The sequence below is a fragment of the Nicotiana attenuata genome, chromosome 7, assembly GCF_001879085.1.
Source record: "Nicotiana attenuata strain UT chromosome 7, NIATTr2, whole genome shotgun sequence".
NCBI lineage: Eukaryota > Viridiplantae > Streptophyta > Magnoliopsida > Solanales > Solanaceae > Nicotiana > Nicotiana attenuata.
Window position 1 is genome coordinate 14673660 of NC_031995.1, and position 20752 is coordinate 14694411.

At 36.7% G+C, this 20752-nt stretch overlaps 2 protein-coding genes across 4 annotated transcripts; both read right to left on the minus strand.

The window, feature by feature from the left end:
* LOC109228737 (protein transport protein Sec61 subunit alpha-like) lies at positions 7545 to 12790 on the minus strand. Its single transcript, XM_019393924.1, has 7 exons — positions 12674 to 12790; positions 11013 to 11376; positions 9289 to 9516; positions 8850 to 9204; positions 8639 to 8763; positions 8379 to 8514; positions 7545 to 8032 (listed from the first exon to the last, which is right to left on the minus strand). Exons 2-7 carry the CDS (start codon positions 11354 to 11356, stop codon positions 7793 to 7795), a joined length of 1428 nt encoding a protein of 475 aa, XP_019249469.1. The 5' UTR covers positions 11357 to 11376; positions 12674 to 12790; the 3' UTR covers positions 7545 to 7792.
* On the minus strand, positions 13995 to 20543 carry LOC109228738. Of its 3 annotated transcripts, none has more exons than XM_019393928.1 (8): positions 20369 to 20543; positions 18974 to 19029; positions 18763 to 18887; positions 17051 to 17210; positions 16338 to 16759; positions 15759 to 16232; positions 15063 to 15162; positions 13995 to 14347 (listed from the first exon to the last, which is right to left on the minus strand). In XM_019393928.1, the coding sequence occupies exons 1-8, from the start codon at positions 20438 to 20440 to the stop codon at positions 14212 to 14214; spliced, it is 1545 nt and encodes a 514-aa protein (XP_019249473.1). In that variant the 5' UTR covers positions 20441 to 20543; the 3' UTR covers positions 13995 to 14211. The 3 variants fall into 3 exon arrangements, with proteins under 3 accessions (XP_019249473.1, XP_019249472.1, XP_019249471.1); XM_019393927.1 differs by lacking the exon at positions 20369 to 20543 and adding an exon at positions 19301 to 19553 and having other exon boundaries at positions 17051 to 17207; XM_019393926.1 differs by lacking the exon at positions 20369 to 20543 and adding an exon at positions 19301 to 19551.

A 20752-nucleotide genomic window follows, 5' to 3' on the forward strand; every position in this document is an offset into this window, starting at 1 on the left:
TGTCGCAGAAGACTTTTTTGAACTCGATTTAATTACGAATTTTGATACAAAACCAGTCCAAATCACCTCCAATCTTCCTCAAATTTTGTATATTGACTTATCATATATTTTCAATGAATTTCAACTATACCCATTGAAAAAGTTCCTTTTTTGTTTAGATTTTTGGAATATTGTATAGATTTTTGTATTTCATCACCTTATTTGCTACCCCCTCCATGAAATTTCTTTCCGTCTTGTATCTAATGTTGCTAATCACGCTTAAAAATATGGAAGATGATTTTTGCATGTGATTCTTTGAGAGAAAGAACCCTATTATTTGGTTTTTCAATTTTTGTTGGATAGTTTTGGTAAGTCTATGACTAATGGCTAGAGGTTGGTAAGTTGAGATTTATTTGGTACATTTGTGTAAGTTACCCTTTTTTAATTTCTCCCAATATAATCAAATGGTATTTTCTTTTTCGTATTTATATGTTATATCTCTTCGTTTTATACACTTTTAAGAAAAATGTTAAATAAACCTAATCATAAGATTATACGTTAGTCAAAATTCACCTTTTTTTATACCTGTAACGTGTCACTTGATTACTACTATTTACTAATTGAAGCAGTGATGATTGATTAGAATAATAAAGTAATAAACTAGCAATACTCATATTTATAATAATATAAAATTTATTTTAATTAAAAATAAAAAATTTATTCCTATATAATTAATCTTATTTAGATAAGAATTGAATAAATCAACTACTTTGAATTAGTCTGGCTCATTGTCTTGACTAGCAAACTGGATTTCTCCATTCTCATAGTTCAAATCCGAGACTTATGTTAAGGGTGGAAGAATCTCATCCATTCTGTTATACTCTTTTGATCACGTACTTCATCAACTAAATTAATTTTTTATAAATAGTTGCTTGGATACATTTAAAAAAAAAAAATTAATACCATGTTTAGCTAACCAAACAGGGGCGGATCTAGCCTTAAGCCTAGGGGTGTACATAGGTCGGGTTGGTTCAAATTTTCTAATTACCAAACCAAACCAATTGTATCGGGTTATTAAATCTAAAAACCAAACCAAACCAATAAAAGTCGAGTTTTTCAATCTCGATTTTTCTCGGGTTTTCGGGTTTTTTTTCCCCATAAAGTCTTCATAGCACAAAATATAGAATTTGTGCTCCAAATATTTCTTTAATCCTAGTAAGATAGAACTACATATGGTGTTTTTCAATAAAATAACATAAATATGAGATGAGTCATGTCATTGTTCTAAAATATTCAACAACAAGTATAATAAAATCACATAAAATAAGTATCATAAATATAAACTATAATGAAAACAAACAAAATTTAAAATTACTAATAAGTGCTAAAATAAGTACGATTAATAAGTACTATTATTTACATGACTAAACACTATTAGAAAAATAAGTTATGCATTTTATCTAAACCACAGAAAAACTAAAAAATAGATATGTAACACTATTTTCATTCAAAGTATAATTGAATTGAATGTCTTTTATTAGCATTAGTATTGATTGGATATTGGTTTAGGATTTATTTGAGTTACTAACATNTCGGACGTCCTGATCCGGACAAACCTGCTCATCCAGCCTCGATCTTTGTCTTCATCGATGCTGGAGAATGGGGGTTTGCTAGCCCGGCGGGCCAGTTTTATTAATCCCCCTCGAAATATTCGAGGGCTGTATAATCGAAGAAGATGGTCGAGGGTAAAGGGAAAATCGCCCTCGACTCTCTCGACAAAAAACCGAAAGAGATATACGATCCGCCACATCGAGGGGTGGACCTGACCTAAGGTCACCTCGTACCGCCGGCAGAACTCCACTATAATGGGTTCTAAGGGGCCTAAGGTGAAGGGATATGTATATACACTAAGATACCCTTCAACGTGAGTCATAATCGACTCGTCACGGGAAGGGGCGACCAGGTCTTTCCCTTCCCATCTACATTCAGCCCTCACCCGGTCTAGGCAACCGGGAGTGATTAGGCTGATATACTCCGATGCCGGTTCGCCGCGGCCCGGGACCGATGATGGGTTCTCAACCTGGAAGTCGGCAGATACCAAGCAACCAGTCGGTGTAAAAGCTTTCAATGGGGGTTCTGGCGCAGGTTCATCAGATCTAGCGGGGCTCGCAGACGAGCTTGGTCTAGAAGGAACACTTTGTGAAGTTTTCGCCATTTCTTGAAGCTTTACGAAGAGATGAAAAGAAAATACAACCAACGAAAAATTTGAGAAAGATAAGAAGTGTTGAACCTGGAAGGGTCGTTTATACTTTTCCCATGAGGCGGCGGCACGAATCGCGAAGTTACAGACACGAAGCGACAGATAATTAAGAGAAGCATTAAATGCCTGCAGCAGACGTGGTCAGAGCACTCGATGGCTTTTTCAGCTGGCGTATGGCCATACGTCACGGGCATCACGTCACCGATCATATCGTTTATTATCATTACTCTCTAATAAACGAGGGGACTATCTGTATTGGGTGATACCCTTTTTGCTTGAGCCCGACCGGGTTGGGTCCGGTCCGGGGCAAGTCGGCGCCATCGAACCCGACCTGGATGCAAGGTAGAACGACGGCCACGTCAACAACCGAGGTCGAGTCATTTCGAGACCGTTGCAGAGCTCGATATGAGTCACCACCGGATGGAGAAACACACAAGGTCGGAAGCCGGACTCGTAACGGATAACCAAGCGTCGCCGGATATCTCGCCCAAACGTGATTTTCTCAACCACTTCAGGCCATTAAGGCGTAATTACAGGGATCCACGATGTAATTAATTTACCTACCTTATTTTTACCCTTAACCAGAATGTATAAAAGGGGAGAAGACCCCATAAAGAGGGGATCAGAAACCATTACACTACAGTACCATCTCTCTCAATTCTTGTACGCTATCAAGCACAATTGTTCTAAGCAATATTATATTTTGCGATTATTTACTTTAACAGCAATTGTTGAGTCTTTATCTTTTATTTTCCTCAATCCAAACCTTTTGTATCTTTTAGTTCACGGATCCTTAAAACCCCATATAAATTCAATTGTTATCCGGATTCCAGGAAAAAGCCAGTGAAATGGGTTTCTTTGGTCTGTAAAACACCATATTGCAATTTTGTTTAAGCTCTTTCTATGTTGTGAGATGCAATATGTAAGTAGGCTTCTTACACCAATAGTCGGAGACCAGAGATGACAGTGTAGTTTGTGATTAGTTTTTGACAGTCTTTTTCTCGCCCTCATGTATCAGCTAGCTTAACTAGGTATAATTTTTTTGTATCAAAGATACCTGTTAAAATTCTTGTTAATTGATGAAGTAATTAAAATTTTTTAAGGAACTTTTAACACATATTAAAGGTGTTACATTTGCTGTTCAAGTAATTAATTTGTTGGATCTCACAACATAGAAAGAGCTTAAACAAAATTGCAATATGGTGTTTTACAGACCAAAGAAACCCATTTCACTGGCTTTTTCCTGGAATCCGGATAACAATTGAATTTATATGGGGTTTTAAGGATCCGTGAACTAAAAGATACAAAAGGTTTGGATTGAGGAAAATAAAAGATAAAGACTCAACAATTGCTGTTAAAGTAAATAATCGCAAAATATAATATTGCTTAGAACAATTGTGCTTGATAGCGTACAAGAATTGAGAGAGATGGTACTGTAGTGTAATGGTTTCTGATCCCCTCTTTATGGGGTCTTCTCCCCTTTTATACATTCTGGTTAAGGGTAAAAATAAGGTAGGTAAATTAATTACATCGTGGATCCCTGTAATTACGCCTTAATGGCCTGAAGTGGTTGAGAAAATCACGTTTGGGCGAGATATCCGGCGACGCTTGGTTATCCGTTACGAGTCCGGCTTCCGACCTTGTGTGTTTCTCCATCCGGTGGTGACTCATATCGAGCTCTGCAACGGTCTCGAAATGACTCGACCTCGGTTGTTGACGTGGCCGTCGTTCTACCTTGCATCCAGGTCGGGTTCGATGGCCCCGACTTGCCCCGGACCGGACCCAACCCGGTCGGGCTCAAGCAAAAAGGGTATCACCCAATACAGATAGTCCCCTCGTTTATTAGAGAGTAATGATAATAAACGATATGATCGGTGACGTGATGCCCGTGACGTATGGCCATACGCCAGCTGAAAAAGCCATCGAGTGCTCTGACCACGTCTGCTGCAGGCATTTAATGCTTCTCTTAATTATCTGTCGCTTCGTGTCTGTAACTTCGCGATTCGTGCCGCCGCCTCATGGGAAAAGTATAAACGACCCTTCCAGGTTCAACATTTCNTTTGGTTTCGGTTTGACTTTTTTTAGTTAAAACCAAACCAAACCAAACCAAACCAAATATGGTCGGGTTTTTTTTTTCCAACACCAAACAAAATCAAACCAAACCATAGTCGGATTTTTTTTTCTCGGTTTGACTCGGAGTATCGGGTTGGTGCAGTTTGTCGGTTTTATTTGTACACCCCTACTTAAGCCTATGGATTCCCGTAATCCATGCTTTTGCTCATATACTAAATTTGTATTAATAAATCTATTAAATATTTATATATATTTATATAAATAGCTTGAAGTTTCAAACCCATAAAATTCAAAGTTTGAATCCGCCTCTACTGACCAATATATATGGTTGAAACGAATCACAAACTACCCTGTCATCTCTGATTGATATTGGACTATTGATGTAAAAGAAGGAAAACCTACTTACACATTGCAGCTCACAGCTTATTGTGGGGTAATATTATTTGTTTTGGATCATATTTACACGATTTTCTCCGGAAAAAAATCTCAGACTAGAGACGGATATAGGACTTAAATTTTATGGATTAAATATTTAAGATTTTTAGTAATGAATCCATCGTGCGTACTATTTCGAAATTATTATTCATGCCTACTATTTTGGTACTATTTTAGTGGATATTTATACATAAATATATGCTATGCATCGAAAGTATTAGGTTCAGATGAACCCGTTATCACAATTGTCTCACACTATTAAGAGTATTCAATACCCTTAGAAGTAGTTTTTTTATGCTTTTTATGCGGGACTTTATTTATACACAGGACTAGGGGTGCTTATCGGGCGAATCAGACGGATAATTACGCTTAACGATTCGGTTTATCGGTTATCGGATTATAAATGTAGTAATCCGCTAGCCATCCAATATGACAACAGGAGGATTGCTATCGGATTAACGATTATTGGGCGGTTATTGTATGGTTTATTAGCTAAACCAAAAAAAAATATTAGAACAATCAATACCAAACAGCCAAATACATAGTTCAAACAGTCTCTGTTAGTTTTTTAACAGTCAATACCATTAGCATTGTTATCCACAAAACAATTAGAAAACCCCACTTGCAGACAAACTTCAAACTCTACTTGTAAGTGAAGTGATGAAACAAACCCCACTTAAGTAAAATGGCCCAAAGAGGAATTCAATTCATGTCCACTCATAATTCATGAGAAGCCAGAGACAACTGCCATTGGCTACAGACAGTCATATCATTCTATGTACAACTACTTATACAATAATGTAGTAACAATTTTATATACATAGGGGTAAAAGTATAAATATAAAAATTCTTAACGGGTTAACGGTTTACCCGATTAGAAAATTGAGTAATCCGCCCCCAAACCGTTAAACCGTTAATTATAAAATCTCAATTCATTCACCATTCATTACTCCGATAATCCGATACCAATAAGCCAATAAACCATCAGTTTTAACGATTTTGATTCGATTTTGAATAGCCCTACACAGGACACAGCTAAAGATAGTTACATCTAACAGAATTCCTGTCCTTGAAGTTGTCACATCACTTATGACATTTTCTTTTCTTAGCACAATTAGTACATTGCTTGTTCTGGGAAATTAGCTTGATCAGTGTTTGTTGTGTGTCTTTTTCTTACGGATTCAGGATTTGAAATTTATCGATTCTGAATTCTACTATGACTTCAAAGTGTTAATATTAGATTCTAAGTTTAAAATTCGTATATTTTAATGAATTTCTTGACATATATAATTTTAAAAAACCTATTAAATTGTAGGTATAGAGTATTGATCGAACATAAATTCATGGAATTATTTTTCTATTAGCTATTGTTTTTTAATTTTCAAATGTGCTCCAATCCTACGCAATTCTTGAGTAAAGAGATTCGTTATTAATTACTTATCCGATTAATTACCACTCCACTAATTAGGATTAATTACCACTCCACTAATTAGTAGTTAGAACAATGATTTCTTATTTTCTAAAATGTTAAATATTTCGAAACATAGTCAGTTTGCCTAGAGCCGAGGGTTTTCCCAAAACAGCCTCCCTACTCTCCGAGTAGGGGTAAGGTCTGCGTACACTCTATCCTCCCCAGACCCCCATTGTGGGAATTCATTGGGTTGTTGTTGTAGTTAGTTTGCCTAATATTTGAGACTGAAGATTACTAGCCAATGTATTGAAAAGCCATCTTCACCTCTCACAAAACGAATAATCATCAACATATTATAATCTCTTGTGGATTATCTGTCATATAGTATATATCCGGAGAAATTCAAAATAGCCAGATTTCAAGTGGTCATTAAAAAATATCAAAAATAGCCAGATTTCAAGTGGTCATTAAAAAATAATCACAGTTTCAAAAGGAATCGAAATTTAGCCGCTTTTTATGTAAAGATAAATCTGAACGAAAATACTGTTTATATACAGGTGCACCAATCTCCAATATATTATGCTGGAACTTTTCGTGTTGCAACAAAATAGTAGCTATTTTTCAATGACCTTGCAAACACTAACTATTTTTCAATGATCAATTCGAAAACTGACTAGCCCGTGTGTATTGGGTGATACCCTTTTTGCTTGAGCCCGACCGGGTTGGGTCCGGTCCGGGGCAAGTCGGGGCCATCGAACCCGACCTGGATGCAAGGTAGAACGACGGCCACGTCAACAACCGAGGTCGAGTCATTTCGAGACCGTTGCAGAGCTCGATATGAGTCACCACCGGATGGAGAAACACACAAGGTCGGAAGCCGGACTCGTAACGGATAACCAAGCGTCGCCGGATATCTCGCCCAAACGTGATTTTCTCAACCACTTCAGGCCATTAAGGCGTAATTACAGGGATCCACGATGTAATTAATTTACCTACCTTATTTTTACCCTTAACCAGAATGTATAAAAGGGGAGAAGACCCCATAAAGAGGGGATCAGAAACCATTACACTACAGTACCATCTCTCTCAATTCTTGTACGCTATCAAGCACAATTGTTCTAAGCAATATTATATTCTGCGATTATTTACTTTAACAGCAATTATTGAGTCTTTATCTTTTATTTTCCTCAATCCAAACCTTTTGTATCTTTTAGTTCACGGATCCTTAAAACCCCATATAAATTCAATTGTTATCCGGATTCCAGGGTAAACACCGTGCTATTTTTACATATATATTGGGCTAACAAAAAGGGGAGATCATTAGCACCTTTAGTTCTGTTATCCAACAAATTAATTACTTGAACAGCAAATGTAACACCTTTAATATGTGTTAAAAGTTCCTTAAAAAATTTTAATTACTTCATCAATTAACAAGAATTTTAACAGGTATCTTTGATACAAAAAAATTATACCTAGTTAAGCTAGCTGATACATGAGGGCGAGAAAAAGACTGTCAAAAACTAATCACAAACTACACTGTCATCTCTGGTCTCCGACTATTGGTGTAAGAAGCCTACTTACATATTGCATCTCACAACATAGAAAGAGCTTAAACAAAATTGCAATATGGTGTTTTACAGACCAAAGAAACCCATTTCACTGGCTTTTTCCTTCTCAAATGTCTCAAAATATTGGTAGATGATTGTAACAGCCAACAGAATTCCTGTCCCTGAACCGATAGCGCCCATCAGATCAGCCAACACAGTCAGCAGGCCAATGCACACGCCACCAAAGGCTGCAGCTGTTGGTATATAGCGGTTTAACTCCTTGTACAAATTTGATTCCCTATGCCCAGGCATTACCATTTGTTGTTCCTGGATATTTACATAAAATTATCTTATCAGATAAAAACAAGCTTTGCAAGTATAGTTTAACACATCAACTTCACATCTGTCTTGCAGTTTCACTCAAGACAGAATATCAAAGCAGAAGCAATGCAACCCAACTTAATGCAATTTTATTATAGTATAATCACTACATGTATCTGCTACTTAGAGTAAACACATTAAAGACTCCACCAGCTCTTTTCGTCTTTAATTTTTCTATCCTCAAAATTTACAACAATTCATCTGCTCGTAAAGTACATATTGATAACAGCACACAAGAATGTAAAGGTAGACCAAAAAAATTAGAAGACATGCAACGGAATATTAATCATACCTTTAACTGCTTAGCCACATCTCTTGCTGATGACCCTGAGACTTCAATCCAAGTCTTTGAGAATAAAGCACATGCTGATAGCATGAACACAATGTAGAATATAGCATGGAAAGGATGCGCTACCATATCCGCCAAACTGCAATTGGGAGTAATATGCATAAGGTTTTGAAAAACAAAGTCCCATTGATTGAGGTCTGATACAGAAAAGTTCCATCAACAAAAGGCAAGCACTTATATAGTGAGACGGAGAGATATATTACCTTGATGGTGCAGTAATATAATAGGCTAGACCACCGACTGGTACAGATTGACCAGAATATTCAGATTCCTTCCACTTGCCCAAGAGGTTCACTAGGAAATTGCCACTGTACTTCCTATACAGCAACTGCAAACATACAATGTATTCAGATGAAGGCAATGTAAAGGTAACAACTACCAATTGTTTAATGTTATATGCAAAGAATCATATACCTGGGAGATAAAGTAAACATTGGATACAAGTGCTGACTGTAAGATAATGGGCATGTTGGAAGTGTAGAACAGCTTAATTGGATATGAACCCTGCTGTCCACGGGCATTCTTTGACCTTACAGGCAAAACAACGCGGAAACCTTGGAGGTAGATAACTATAAGGAAGATCAAGACTGTAGCGAGCAAGTTTGCTACATTCGGTAGGTTCTGCCGATAGAATGCCTCACGAAGTGCACGAACCTTGTCTGTTCGAGTGATCAATAAATGGAATAAAGCTATAACAGCTCCTTCAAATTCAGCTCCACGCCCACTGTTGATTGTGGTTGGACTAAATGCTTTCCAAATGATATTCTCACTAGCAAAGAAACGAGAAAATTTTCAAAAAACTGGAACCAGTTGCACTACCTGTAAATAAGAAGAGATAAGAGCAGAAGCTTACCACATGTTGGTAGCTATAAAAAGTGAAATACCAGATCCCAAACCATATCCTTTCTGAAGAAGCTCATCAAGGCAAATAACTATTATACCAGCAAACCAGAGTTGGATGATAATCAGTACTGCATTCCCGACCCCAAGTTGACTAACACTGCCGTACATGCCTGAGAGAACATATGCAACTGCTTCACCAATCGCTATGAGGATGCCCAATAACTTCTGTGCCCCGTTTCTGAAAATGAAAAGAATACTGATGAGTGATATCATGAAAGCACTGGGAGATTACATATAACTAACCAGTAGGAGTGGCAAACGGGCGGGTCAGGTCGGATATGGTTCAGGTCGAAAACGGGTAATGAAAAAACGGATAAATTATCCGACCCGACCCATATTTAATACGGCTAAAAAATTGGTTAACCGGACCATATTATCCATGACTTTTTGCATATGATCACTTTTGGGAGAATTCTTAGTCTCCCTAACTTGAGGAACTCCCAATTTGAGGCTTTACAAAGGTAAAAGTTAGACCCATTGGTTATCCATTGGTTATCCATTTTCTAAATGGATAATATGGTTCTTATCCATATTTGACCCGTTTTTAAAAAGTTCATTATCCAACCCATTTTTAGTGGATAATATGGGTGGTTAACTGTTTTCTTTGAACCATTTTGCCACCACTACTAACCAGTAAAGACTACATAATTCCTGAAAACATTAAAAAGTAAAGCAACAAAAGGCATATAAACAGAATATACACACATGACTGGTTCATTGTGTGAAATGCAACTCCACGAACCAAAATGCAGAAAGACAAGCTTAAAACTTCACTAGATAAATTTTATGCACTTAAGAAAGAGTTATCACGACTGAATCTTCAATGAATTTCATTTAAAGTGTTCTTCTTATTTTTTCTTTTTGTAGATGGGGTGCACTTATCCGGGGTATCCCCAAAGAAGCTAGCACTTTTTTCTTCCTCTTTCTTCATTTTCTCAGCCAGCAATGCAGACTAAGCAATAAATGGTAGTATCTATTGTCTATACTAATATAAGGTGCAGATAAACCAGCAGCAGGTAGAGTGCCTGTTGGATCTCTGGCTTAGTTCTTCTGAGGCGTGAAGGATTGGCATGTCCTTGGACCTAAATGCACTTGTTTCACTCGCAGACTTGAGGTGGTCTGGGAAATAACTTGGGGTTTTGACCTTTGCTTGGATGATGCTAGCGGAGAAGCTGTAGCTTTGTGTTATTTCTCTCTACATGGAAGGGCTAAATTGACATTGCTCATCTTGGCTATCATAAACCATCATTTGGTGAAAAATATGATTCCAATTCAAGTTTGATATTTATACAACTTATTATCAGCAATATGCCACAACTGGTGTTAGCTATTAAGACAATGACAAAAGGATAGATGGGAGCCTAGAGCTTATGAAGTTCCAGATCAGCACAGTTTTTACTGCCAAATTAGAGTTGGACTAAACAGAACTTATGCAGAGCCATATCGCGGTTGAGAGCCTGTTGCCCAGATAGGCCTCATAAACAAGGTTTGCCTAACACTATTTCCACGTGCATTATCTTGGTTATATTGCTGCAAAATCAAGATTAAAAGATCAATGGACAACAATCAACCACACAGATCAACTGGGACCAAAGGGAAGCAACATATGAGTGAGGATTTTGCAAGTCTAGGAGAACCAACAAGAAAACATATTGACTGAACTGCGGAACTTACAGGAGTGCTCGGTCCTCGCGTACGTTGTTGTCAACTTCAATGATCTTTGACCCAGCTAAAAGTTGCATAACCAATCCCGAAGTCACAATGGGGGTGATTCCTAGCTCCATGACAGTACCACGATTTGAAGCAAGGATAACACGCATCCAATAAAATGGATCGGCACCAGTTGTTGAGTGTATTCCATACAAAGGCAACTGACTGCATACGAGGAAAATGAAGAGAGAGATCACAGTGTATAAAACCTTCTCTCTGAATGGAATTTTTCGATCAGCACTCTGCACTTCAGGCAGGAATGAAAGAAATGGACGAACAAGATGGAGCACTCTGAATCCGCCTCCCATCTTGTTTTCTACAACTTAACCTGCTGGTCCAAAATATAAATTCTTAGAAAGACTGATACTAATCGAATACACAGAACACTCTACTAAAACAGGCACAAACACAAATTTCGAATCAAAGAATTCATAAAGTTGGATTATGGGAGGGCAACAACAGAGGGACACAAAGTTAAACATGTTGAATTGTATGAAGCATCTACTCTAAAAAAATTATTGTCACAAAAGCTCACTCATTTATTTATCAAAATCATAATACAACTTTCATGCATCGGCTCTATGGACAGGATAGTGAGATTCAAACTCCCGCTTAATAACCAATTGTGTGAACAATCACATCTAAAAGCTACCTAGCTAAATGCAGTGTTATCAAAAGTGAAAAGCGCAAAAAAGCTCTAAGGTCTGTTGGGGCTTTAAGTGCAAAGTGCAAAGTGCAAATAAAGTCTAGGCTTTAATGAAGAAAGGCGCAAATGGAGAAAAACTACAAATATGTATGTGTAGTCCAAGACTAATATCTATACGCATGAATACCAAATATATGGACAAAAAATTGAAAAAAAATTACGATAAAGTAAAATATCAATTGTTTAGTGTCGCCTCTTCAGGATTACGCTCATTGGCTAGGAAAAGTATGCCTTAAAGCCTTGATGACAACATTGAAGCGCCCACTAAGCGAGGCGAAGCTGGCTCAAGTGATAACACTAGCTAAATGCGACAGTTTTTAGATGAGATGGTCACACAATTTAGAAAAATAACTCTTGCCAACAAAACAAGGAAAGGAAACATAGAACATTTGCATAGCAACAATGCTGATGAAGATCAAAGAAATAAATTCCAAAGAATTAGACTCTACAAAAACAACAACTGTAATGTGCAATTGGCTAATTTTACTGACTGTCAGCCTATCACACCCCTCCTCCTTTACCTGGGCTTGGGAGACATTACAAAAAAAATTAAAAAATAAAAAATAAAAACCCGGAAAAAGTTTCTCAAATCAATCAGAACAAAGAGAAACGAAATCTAACACATCAACATGTAACATGCAGCAGATCTAAAAGAACAAATAATTCCAGAAAATGCTTTATTATTTCTTTTTCATAAAACAAATTATCCTTTAGCTCACGAACTAAACTGTTCCAATCAATCAACTATATATCAATCCCAAATTAGTTTTTATCAACTATATCAATTCGGTTCACTCGTAATTCAGAAATAGGTTAAATTATTAAATTCGTGGCTAATTAACTCGAAAAAATAAAAATTTGAAATGAATAAATGCAAATACTAATAATTCTGAAAGGTGAATAGAAGTACGAGACTCACCAAATTGAAGATTTGTTGAAAATCAATGGATTTGAAGGAAGGAGAATGGGGTTCTCCTTTTCAGATCTATAAAATAAATAGTAAAAGCTGCGCCGTGTCGTCAATTTTGGCGTAACAAAAATGAGGAACGAACGTTGATGACGTGGACCTCTTTGTAACGTATTGTATCCAGTTATTCAATGACGCGTGTCTCGAGCTGTCAAGCTGACTGGATTTAGCTTAAATTAAAAGATTTTAGTTAAACACACTAATTATATACTATAAAATTGGATATAGTATAATTTTGTTCTATTTTTCAAGTTAACAATTAGTCCATTTGACTTTGGTGATAAAAAGCAGGTAAGAGCTGATTATAAAGCACTTTTAAGTATTGAAAATATTATAAATAAACAATGTACGTGTTTGATATAATTATTGAAGCTGATATTTAGCAATAATTAAAAATAAATAAAATATTATTAAAGCTAGTATTTTTACATGGAAAAGGACGAATTGTTTTAGGAAGGATATAATAGAAAGAAATATTAGCCATATAATTGTAGGCCAAATTAAAATTCTTATAAGTGAAAAAGTTATAAGTTAGAGACCAATCAAGGGTTTTGTGACCTTGTTTGCTCCCGATGACTCACATCTTGAAGAGTGCTCTTGCTAGTTTTTCTTTTTCCTTTCATTTTAATTTTTGATTGGAGAATTGAGCAACTTAAGTTTGGACATTCAAATTGCAATAAGTACAAAACACTAACGATTAAAGCTCAAACACAATTAAAGTACAGTAAATTAGAGCGCAATAAGTGACTAAAACACATAATTATAACCTACCATCAACATCCCACACTTAAACCATTGCTCGATCTCGAGCAATCACACTACACTTTATATAAACACGACCTTTTCAAACAACTCTCTTAGGTTTATATGATTTATGAGGACAGAGCTTTGAAATTCTTGATGATCAAATGATCAATTACAACAGCATCTACAACTTGGTGCTGCATAGTTGTGAAGTTTAGAATAAAACAGAACTACTTAAATTCAGTAGTTGTCAATAGCAATCTTGAAAAAAGTATAGTCAGGAACCTTTTCCAACTTTAAGAACTACATTTTTTTTCATTTTAACATTTTGGGAAATCTCATTCAGAATGCATAAGATAGTAGGATATGACAAGGTTGAACTAATATGAATCTGCTTGGAGATGGCAGGTCTTTGTCCTGTCGAGTTATCAATATTATACTTCACTTGACATCAGTACATGTTGAAAATACTGTAACTGAGCACATCACCTCAGTTTACACAAGAATTGCTGTCTTTGGGCACAGAATGTATAACGGAGGAAGGAGACGCCACTTTTCGATTACTATAAGTGTGAACATTAAGGAATGTCTGCAACTTTACAAACAGTGGAGTGTCAAAAGTCATGCAGAAACAGGTTATGCGTACAAGAAAATGGTCCAAACTGTACCCAAACAAATCATGAAAAACCGGTAAACTCTGAAGTTTCAAGAACTGGCTAAAATGTTAACTTCTGAAAATTGAATCTCTAAGTCTTCTTGAAAAATGATAGAATATTCCCTTGCTTAGGATCCTTATTTCCTGCTTTCTTGTTTCCTGCTTTACCTGGTTGATGCATAGGTGCAGTACTTCCCAGTGCGGGAGACTTCTTAGCCATAGGTGGTCTGAAACATGCAAAATAATGTTAAAAGATTGCTAACCAGAGAGGAAGCGAAAAAAGGATGATGACTAGGAAAGGCTAAAAAATGTAGAAGGTAGTAATTACGATTGAAATTACCACATTAACAAGAAGAGATAATCCATCATCAAACCTAGAGGCTGACGGAGCCTATTTTCTACGGGTTCAACTGAATGTCTGAACCTAATATTTTTGACACGGAACATAGATATATAAGTGAAAACCCACTAAAATATCAAGAATTATTAAATTCTGAACCCATAATTTTAGAAATACAATGAATTCAGTTAAGAACTTTAAAGGTTAAACCGAGTAAGTTAAAATCCTAATCCTTAATCCACCTCTACTCAAACCTTTGGCCAAGTTAATAAAAAATATATGGAATACTGTGCACTGCAGACCCATTTCAAACATATCTTGGCTGATCCTAAGGCCAGAACAGTAATGTCACCCAATTGTTCATAAAAGGTGATGGTAACCACGTCTCAACATCATCTTAGCAGGAAAAATGAAGGAAAGCTTTTGTATGTTTGGCTAAGTAGCCTCAATGCTCTACAGGCCTCTCTAACACGCATATACTTTTAGTCAGACGTTGTTAGTGTCATTTCTATTAACATATAAGGACTTGGAATGTCTAACATTAGAGCAACCATGTGTATTATAGTGACATCAATAAAATGCCTGAACATGAATGTGTTCACCTGTCACCAGTACTATTAACTGGTTTGTCGTCAGGTTTCTTCATTGTATTACCGTCAACCTTTGCTTCTGCATCTTCACCCTCCCAAACAACTTCGGTCACTGAAGAGTGCACGCAAATGAATCAGTGCAGAGACAAAAATCTTTCAGTAGTTATACTAGCGCATTAAGACATAGAATCTGGCTACTCTTGAGTAAAGAAATTAGTAGAGAGAATGAGAGATCATCATATCTATGTGAAAGGAAATGAACATGACTATTATGAAATAAGAGAATATGCATTCAAGAATAAAAATTCCTTAAATGATAGAACAGGATCTGACAAAAAAATAAAAAGCAAATATCAATGCAATCTTCTGCGATGAGTTAACTGCTTAGCTCACTAAGAATTGATATTTTATTCACTAGGAGCTTTCTTAAGACTACTCTAAAAGGCCTGAAAAGCAGCAAATTAGAGGGGTCAAGACTATACATAAGTTTTTCATAAAGAATCATGGATAAACATTATTGGATACCTTTAATGTTTCATTATCTTAGATCATATACTGTTTCATTATCTTAGATCATAGGGTAACACCTGTATAGTGAGGAAAGGTCGATTTTCATGTTCAACTTTCTTCCCTCCATTGCATGATCCTAACCCAAGTATCAAACTGTTATACTTAATTTAGACAATTGAATTTCACCATAAGTCATACCTTCTCTTCCACGTTCATCAATTCGTGTCTTCAATACTTTTCTCCTTTTAGGGGAAACTGGAGCAGCATCAGCCACTTCATCCTTTACAGTTGCATTCTTAAGACTGACATGTTCTGAAATCATATCTGAAGAGGACAACTTAGACTTCTCCGATTCGCTGGTAGGTAAAGGTTCTCTTTCTCGTTCATGACTCTTGGTGCTAGCCTCCTTTGCCTTCTTGACTTCCTGCTTTTCCAGTTCTAGAGTACTAGGACTTTGTTTTGATCCTAAAATAGATTTCTGCTTTGGAGGATCAGGTGATGCTAGGTTGACGGCATCCTTGAATTCATCTTCTTCATCCGAAAAATCAAAAATTACCCTCCTCTTTCTATTTCCCTCACCATTTGATGTTCTCCTGATGCTGACTTGTTGATCATCATCATCGCTGACCCTATCTTCTACTACTTCCGGAGTACATATTTGAGCCGCATTATCTAAGTAAACATTTGTTCCAAAGGAAAGAAGTGGTCAGTCAAGGACCAGAACAAAACATAATACCAACTTCAATGACAAGCAACCAAACAGCCAAAGGGACAAACCAGCAGGATTTGGTGTGGCATCACTGGTAGCAGCTGAAACACTGTCGGCTTTTGGCTTTGTGGATACACGACCCCACATATTAGCCAATGCCCCGCCATTTTTAGCAGAACTTTTGTCAGACTGAACTATCTTCTTAGCAGCCGGCAGTTGAGCAACTTTGTCTTTTTCTGCAGCAAGCTTACTACCCTGTCCAGGACCTGATGTGCCACGACTCTCACTTTTGGCATCAACCACATTCGTAGATGGCACATTAGCACTAGGACTTGGTACCTGAACCTTTTTCTGCTCAGGTTGTGCTTGAGCAGTAGAGTTACTTTTACGAAGTCCTAATGCTCCACTTTTCACCTGAGGAACAGTAGCAGTGCTTGGAATTGTTCCTCCACCATTGCGCTTGACGAAAGGATTTGAAACTCCACAAAATCTGCAATACCAGTGACCATCAGAAAAGGAATCAACACCACATGTGCACTTCACAACATGAATTGCCTAACCACTTCTAAAATAATGAATGCTTGTCAAAATTCTTAATGATTTGCATATCAAGGAACAACAACTACCCAGTAAAATCCCACCAAGTGGGGTCTGGGGAGGGTAATGTGTACACAAACCTTACCCCTACCCCGATAGGGCAGAGAGGTTGTTTTCGATAGGACCCTGATTTGAATATCAAGGAAGAGAAAAAATTATCCACTCTAAAGTATAAATCCTATACCTATTGTCAAGCAAACAATTATCAACTGAGAGGGGCTGCCTAAAGAGCTCTTCAGCCTGGACAAATTCAGCATTCCAAAGGGCCACTGGATCCTTAGGGATGCAAGCTTGCACGCTATAGACCTGAACTGAGCAATCGTCTGATAATTCTTTCTTGGCTTCTGCATAGAAATTAGCCGGATTATCTTTGATAATAGTTGCAACAACTAGCCACGGCAACCAAAGCGCATGAATAACAGATAGGAATATATAAAACTTCACTTCTAGCATATTTCCATCAAAATGACACACTCATAAAAGCTTAATGAAAGGTAAAATGGCAATTCTAACACGCTAGCTTCAATCAGCCAAAGGTCAACCTCATAAATGGATGAGGATAAGAAAGCTGCAAACAACTTATGTAACTAGGAATCATCTTAATGCATTCTTCATTCAGAATTGATATACTCAACCAGTTTTTGATGTCATGAAAATGGAAATAACGAAATGGATCAAGGGCGTGGATCTATCATCTTTCCAAGTGACAAACAAGAAACTTATAGTCTCAAATTCTTTATCTTTACTATTAGTTTCTTGCAGGATCAATAGACTCAAAATTACATACTTGCCTTACTCAAAATAATCTTCAGAAGAGAGGCTTTGTTCTGTGTAGCAGATGTTATTTGTGTGAAGAAGAACTGGAGACTACTAATCACCTTTTCTTGCATTGTAGATATGCTAGACAGTGCTGGGAGCTTTTTTTCAATTTATGTGGGATTTTTTGGACCATGCCTCAGAATGTCAGGAACCTTTTGAATGGTTGGCAGCATCAGAAGACACATAAAGCACTTAAAACAGATTTGGAGAACCATACCTCTGTGCATATTCTGGACTATTTGGCTAGAGAGGAATAGGGCTTGCTTTGATGGGCAGAAAGATCATATTTCTAGAATAAAAAACAAGTGTCTGCACAATCTATTTCTTTGGTGTAATAGTAGTTTGGTAGATAATACTGATCATTACATGGATTTTATGGAGTTACTTAGAAAATGTTGTAATTAACTGCATGGATATTCCCAGCAGTTTTGTACTCTTTTCTGGTACCATCTTGGTATCCAGTTAATAAACCTTTACCTTTCCAAAAAAAAAAACATACTTGCTAGAGCTGAACAGAATCTCCACCACCGTCCACACCAATAAAGCCCGAAATTAAAGCTTGTATAGGGCGCTAGATGTATCAGAATGCAGATATTGTTATTAGCATGAGCTGAACCAAGTATTAAGCTTCTGAATATCTAACCATCTATTACCGGTAACTAGTCAAAGTAAAAGAACCCGGTCAGAATAAAGAGAAATCTTAGCCTTCCACGTAATATTACAAGAGCTATGCTTCTTCTATGGAGAAAACCTTTTTTACTTAAAATAATTAACTGAGATTTCTAGTATGAAACAGAGAACTGGCACCAAGAACATACACATCAGTCTTTAGACATATGAAAAAACAGTGAGGCAGCTAACAGGAATTTTGTATTTTTGTTCAGCTATCAGCCCCCAATACTGGCTTGATATATCAGGAACATCCTCCATATGGATCCAACTAAGGTGCTAACTTGGTAAGAGAATGGGAAAAGGGGCCAACGAGTTCAGCTCGCTCCAATGCAAAATGTATATAGCTAACGCCCGGTAAAACAAATTATTTTCATTACAAAGTGATATTTAAAAAGGACATCCAACCTGCGAGGTTAGGAGTAGAGACAAGTCTTATATGGTAGGTTGAGGGGCTAGTTTTCAACCAGCCAGACAAGCTATAGACTACCTCAAGACCATTTCCATGCTTTTCAACAAATTCCTGAAGCAACCTGTTATAAACAAGCAACTAGCCTTAGCATTACAAGATGGACAAACCAAAACATAACTTATAGAAGAATTCATTAAAAGCTCTCACCTCTTTGCAGAATCTGATGACACCAAAAAATTTCGACTCAGCCACTTGTATGAAACCTGCATCCCAATAAATATAGAAGTTTAGATGGTTACTCTTTATTGTTCCCTTAAACCCCCCCCCCCCCAAAAAAAAAAAAAATATATATAAAAAGAAAAAAGACACATTCTTTGACTTGGGTTAGTAAAAGGGCTACCAAGTCTTTGGTGACTTAGAAATTCTTTCATTTTTGTAACTGATATTGTGAAGTTAGTAGGTTACAATTCTAATTGAGCAGATTCATCTTGTAAATGTTTCATCAATCTGTATATATACAGTTACAAGAGGTACATTTGGGATTCCCTGAATGAAATATAACTTCTCTCTCCTCTCAAAAATTTCTTCTTCTTCTGCTAGAATTCTCGGATTCATATCCTGATCTAGCTTCCATCTTCCTCGAGCTATAGCTCCTGGATTGTTCCTCATTCATTTGTTGTGTGTATGCATCATCCCAGATGCGGATCTAGGATTTGATCACTATGGGTTTAAGTCTACCACACCCCATTTGATTTAATGGATTCGAAATCTATTAGTTGTACCTATTCAGTGGACTTCTTAACACAAATATAGGGTCCATAAGTTATCTTCCAGATCTGCCCCTGCATACCCCCCCCCCCCCTAAAAAAAAAAAAAAACCCAACCAAAAACAAGGGGAAAGTGAATTATTAAGAATTGCTCCCATTCCCCCTGAAATTCTACAACTAACGCAAACAGAAAACTGTCTGAACCAAGAAATATGTGCTTCCTACATCAATGAAACTTAGCTTTATCTTTATTTTACTTTTTTTCAAAATTAGCAAACAGAAAGCTTTCTGGAATAAAACGACTATGCTTTCTAAAACAATAAAAAATACTCCCTTTGTCCCAATTTCTGTTATATCCTTTTCTTTTTAGTTTATTCCAAAAGAATGATACTTTTCTTTAGAAATAATTTAACTTTAAGCTTCCCATTTTACCTTAATGAGATATTTATAGCCAATATAAATTTCTATGACTTGTTTTAGACTACAAGTTTCAAAAGTCTTACTTTTTATCTAAAACCCCATTGCATTCAAACAATGTCACATAAAGTGGGACCGAGAGAGTAGCTTTTTTTTTTTTTCAAAATCAGCAAGCAGAAAACTTTCTAAAACAACTAAGCATTGTAAATCAATGGAAAATTGCATTTTCTAATTTCTTTTAGTGAAATTAGCAAAAGTAAGGAGCTGTCAGCTGATGGGATCAAAAATCCCGTTTAACAGGTCACTTATTATGGCAATTAGAAATATGAAAATTAAAACCTTTATATTAAATTACCGAAATGATAATTTAACAGTAAAAAGAAAAAGGGAATATACTGAAACAAGCGAGAGAGTTTACCACTTGAAGTTTGTCCGATACAAGAGCTTGAATCTCATCGAGGATGCCTAGGGTTTCCATATCATCCGCCATTTTCGGGTACGTCCGGTACGGGTCGGGTCAAATCTCACAGAGGAGAAACAGTATCCAAATTTCCCCCGTAAAGAGCACTCGATTTCCCGCCATTGTAAAGGACTTGGGGTTTTTATACTGGGGATAGGGAGGGTTGTGTTCTTTGGGAACTCACGTGCGCTTCACGTGCTTGGAGATAGTCTACCACTTGACATCATATGTATTTGACATAAAATATTTAGTGCTCGTCTCATTTTAATTTGAATTAAAACTTCTGCTCTAAATCATCATTTTCTGCAACTCGAAATTCATCATTTCGCTGTTATCTACAGC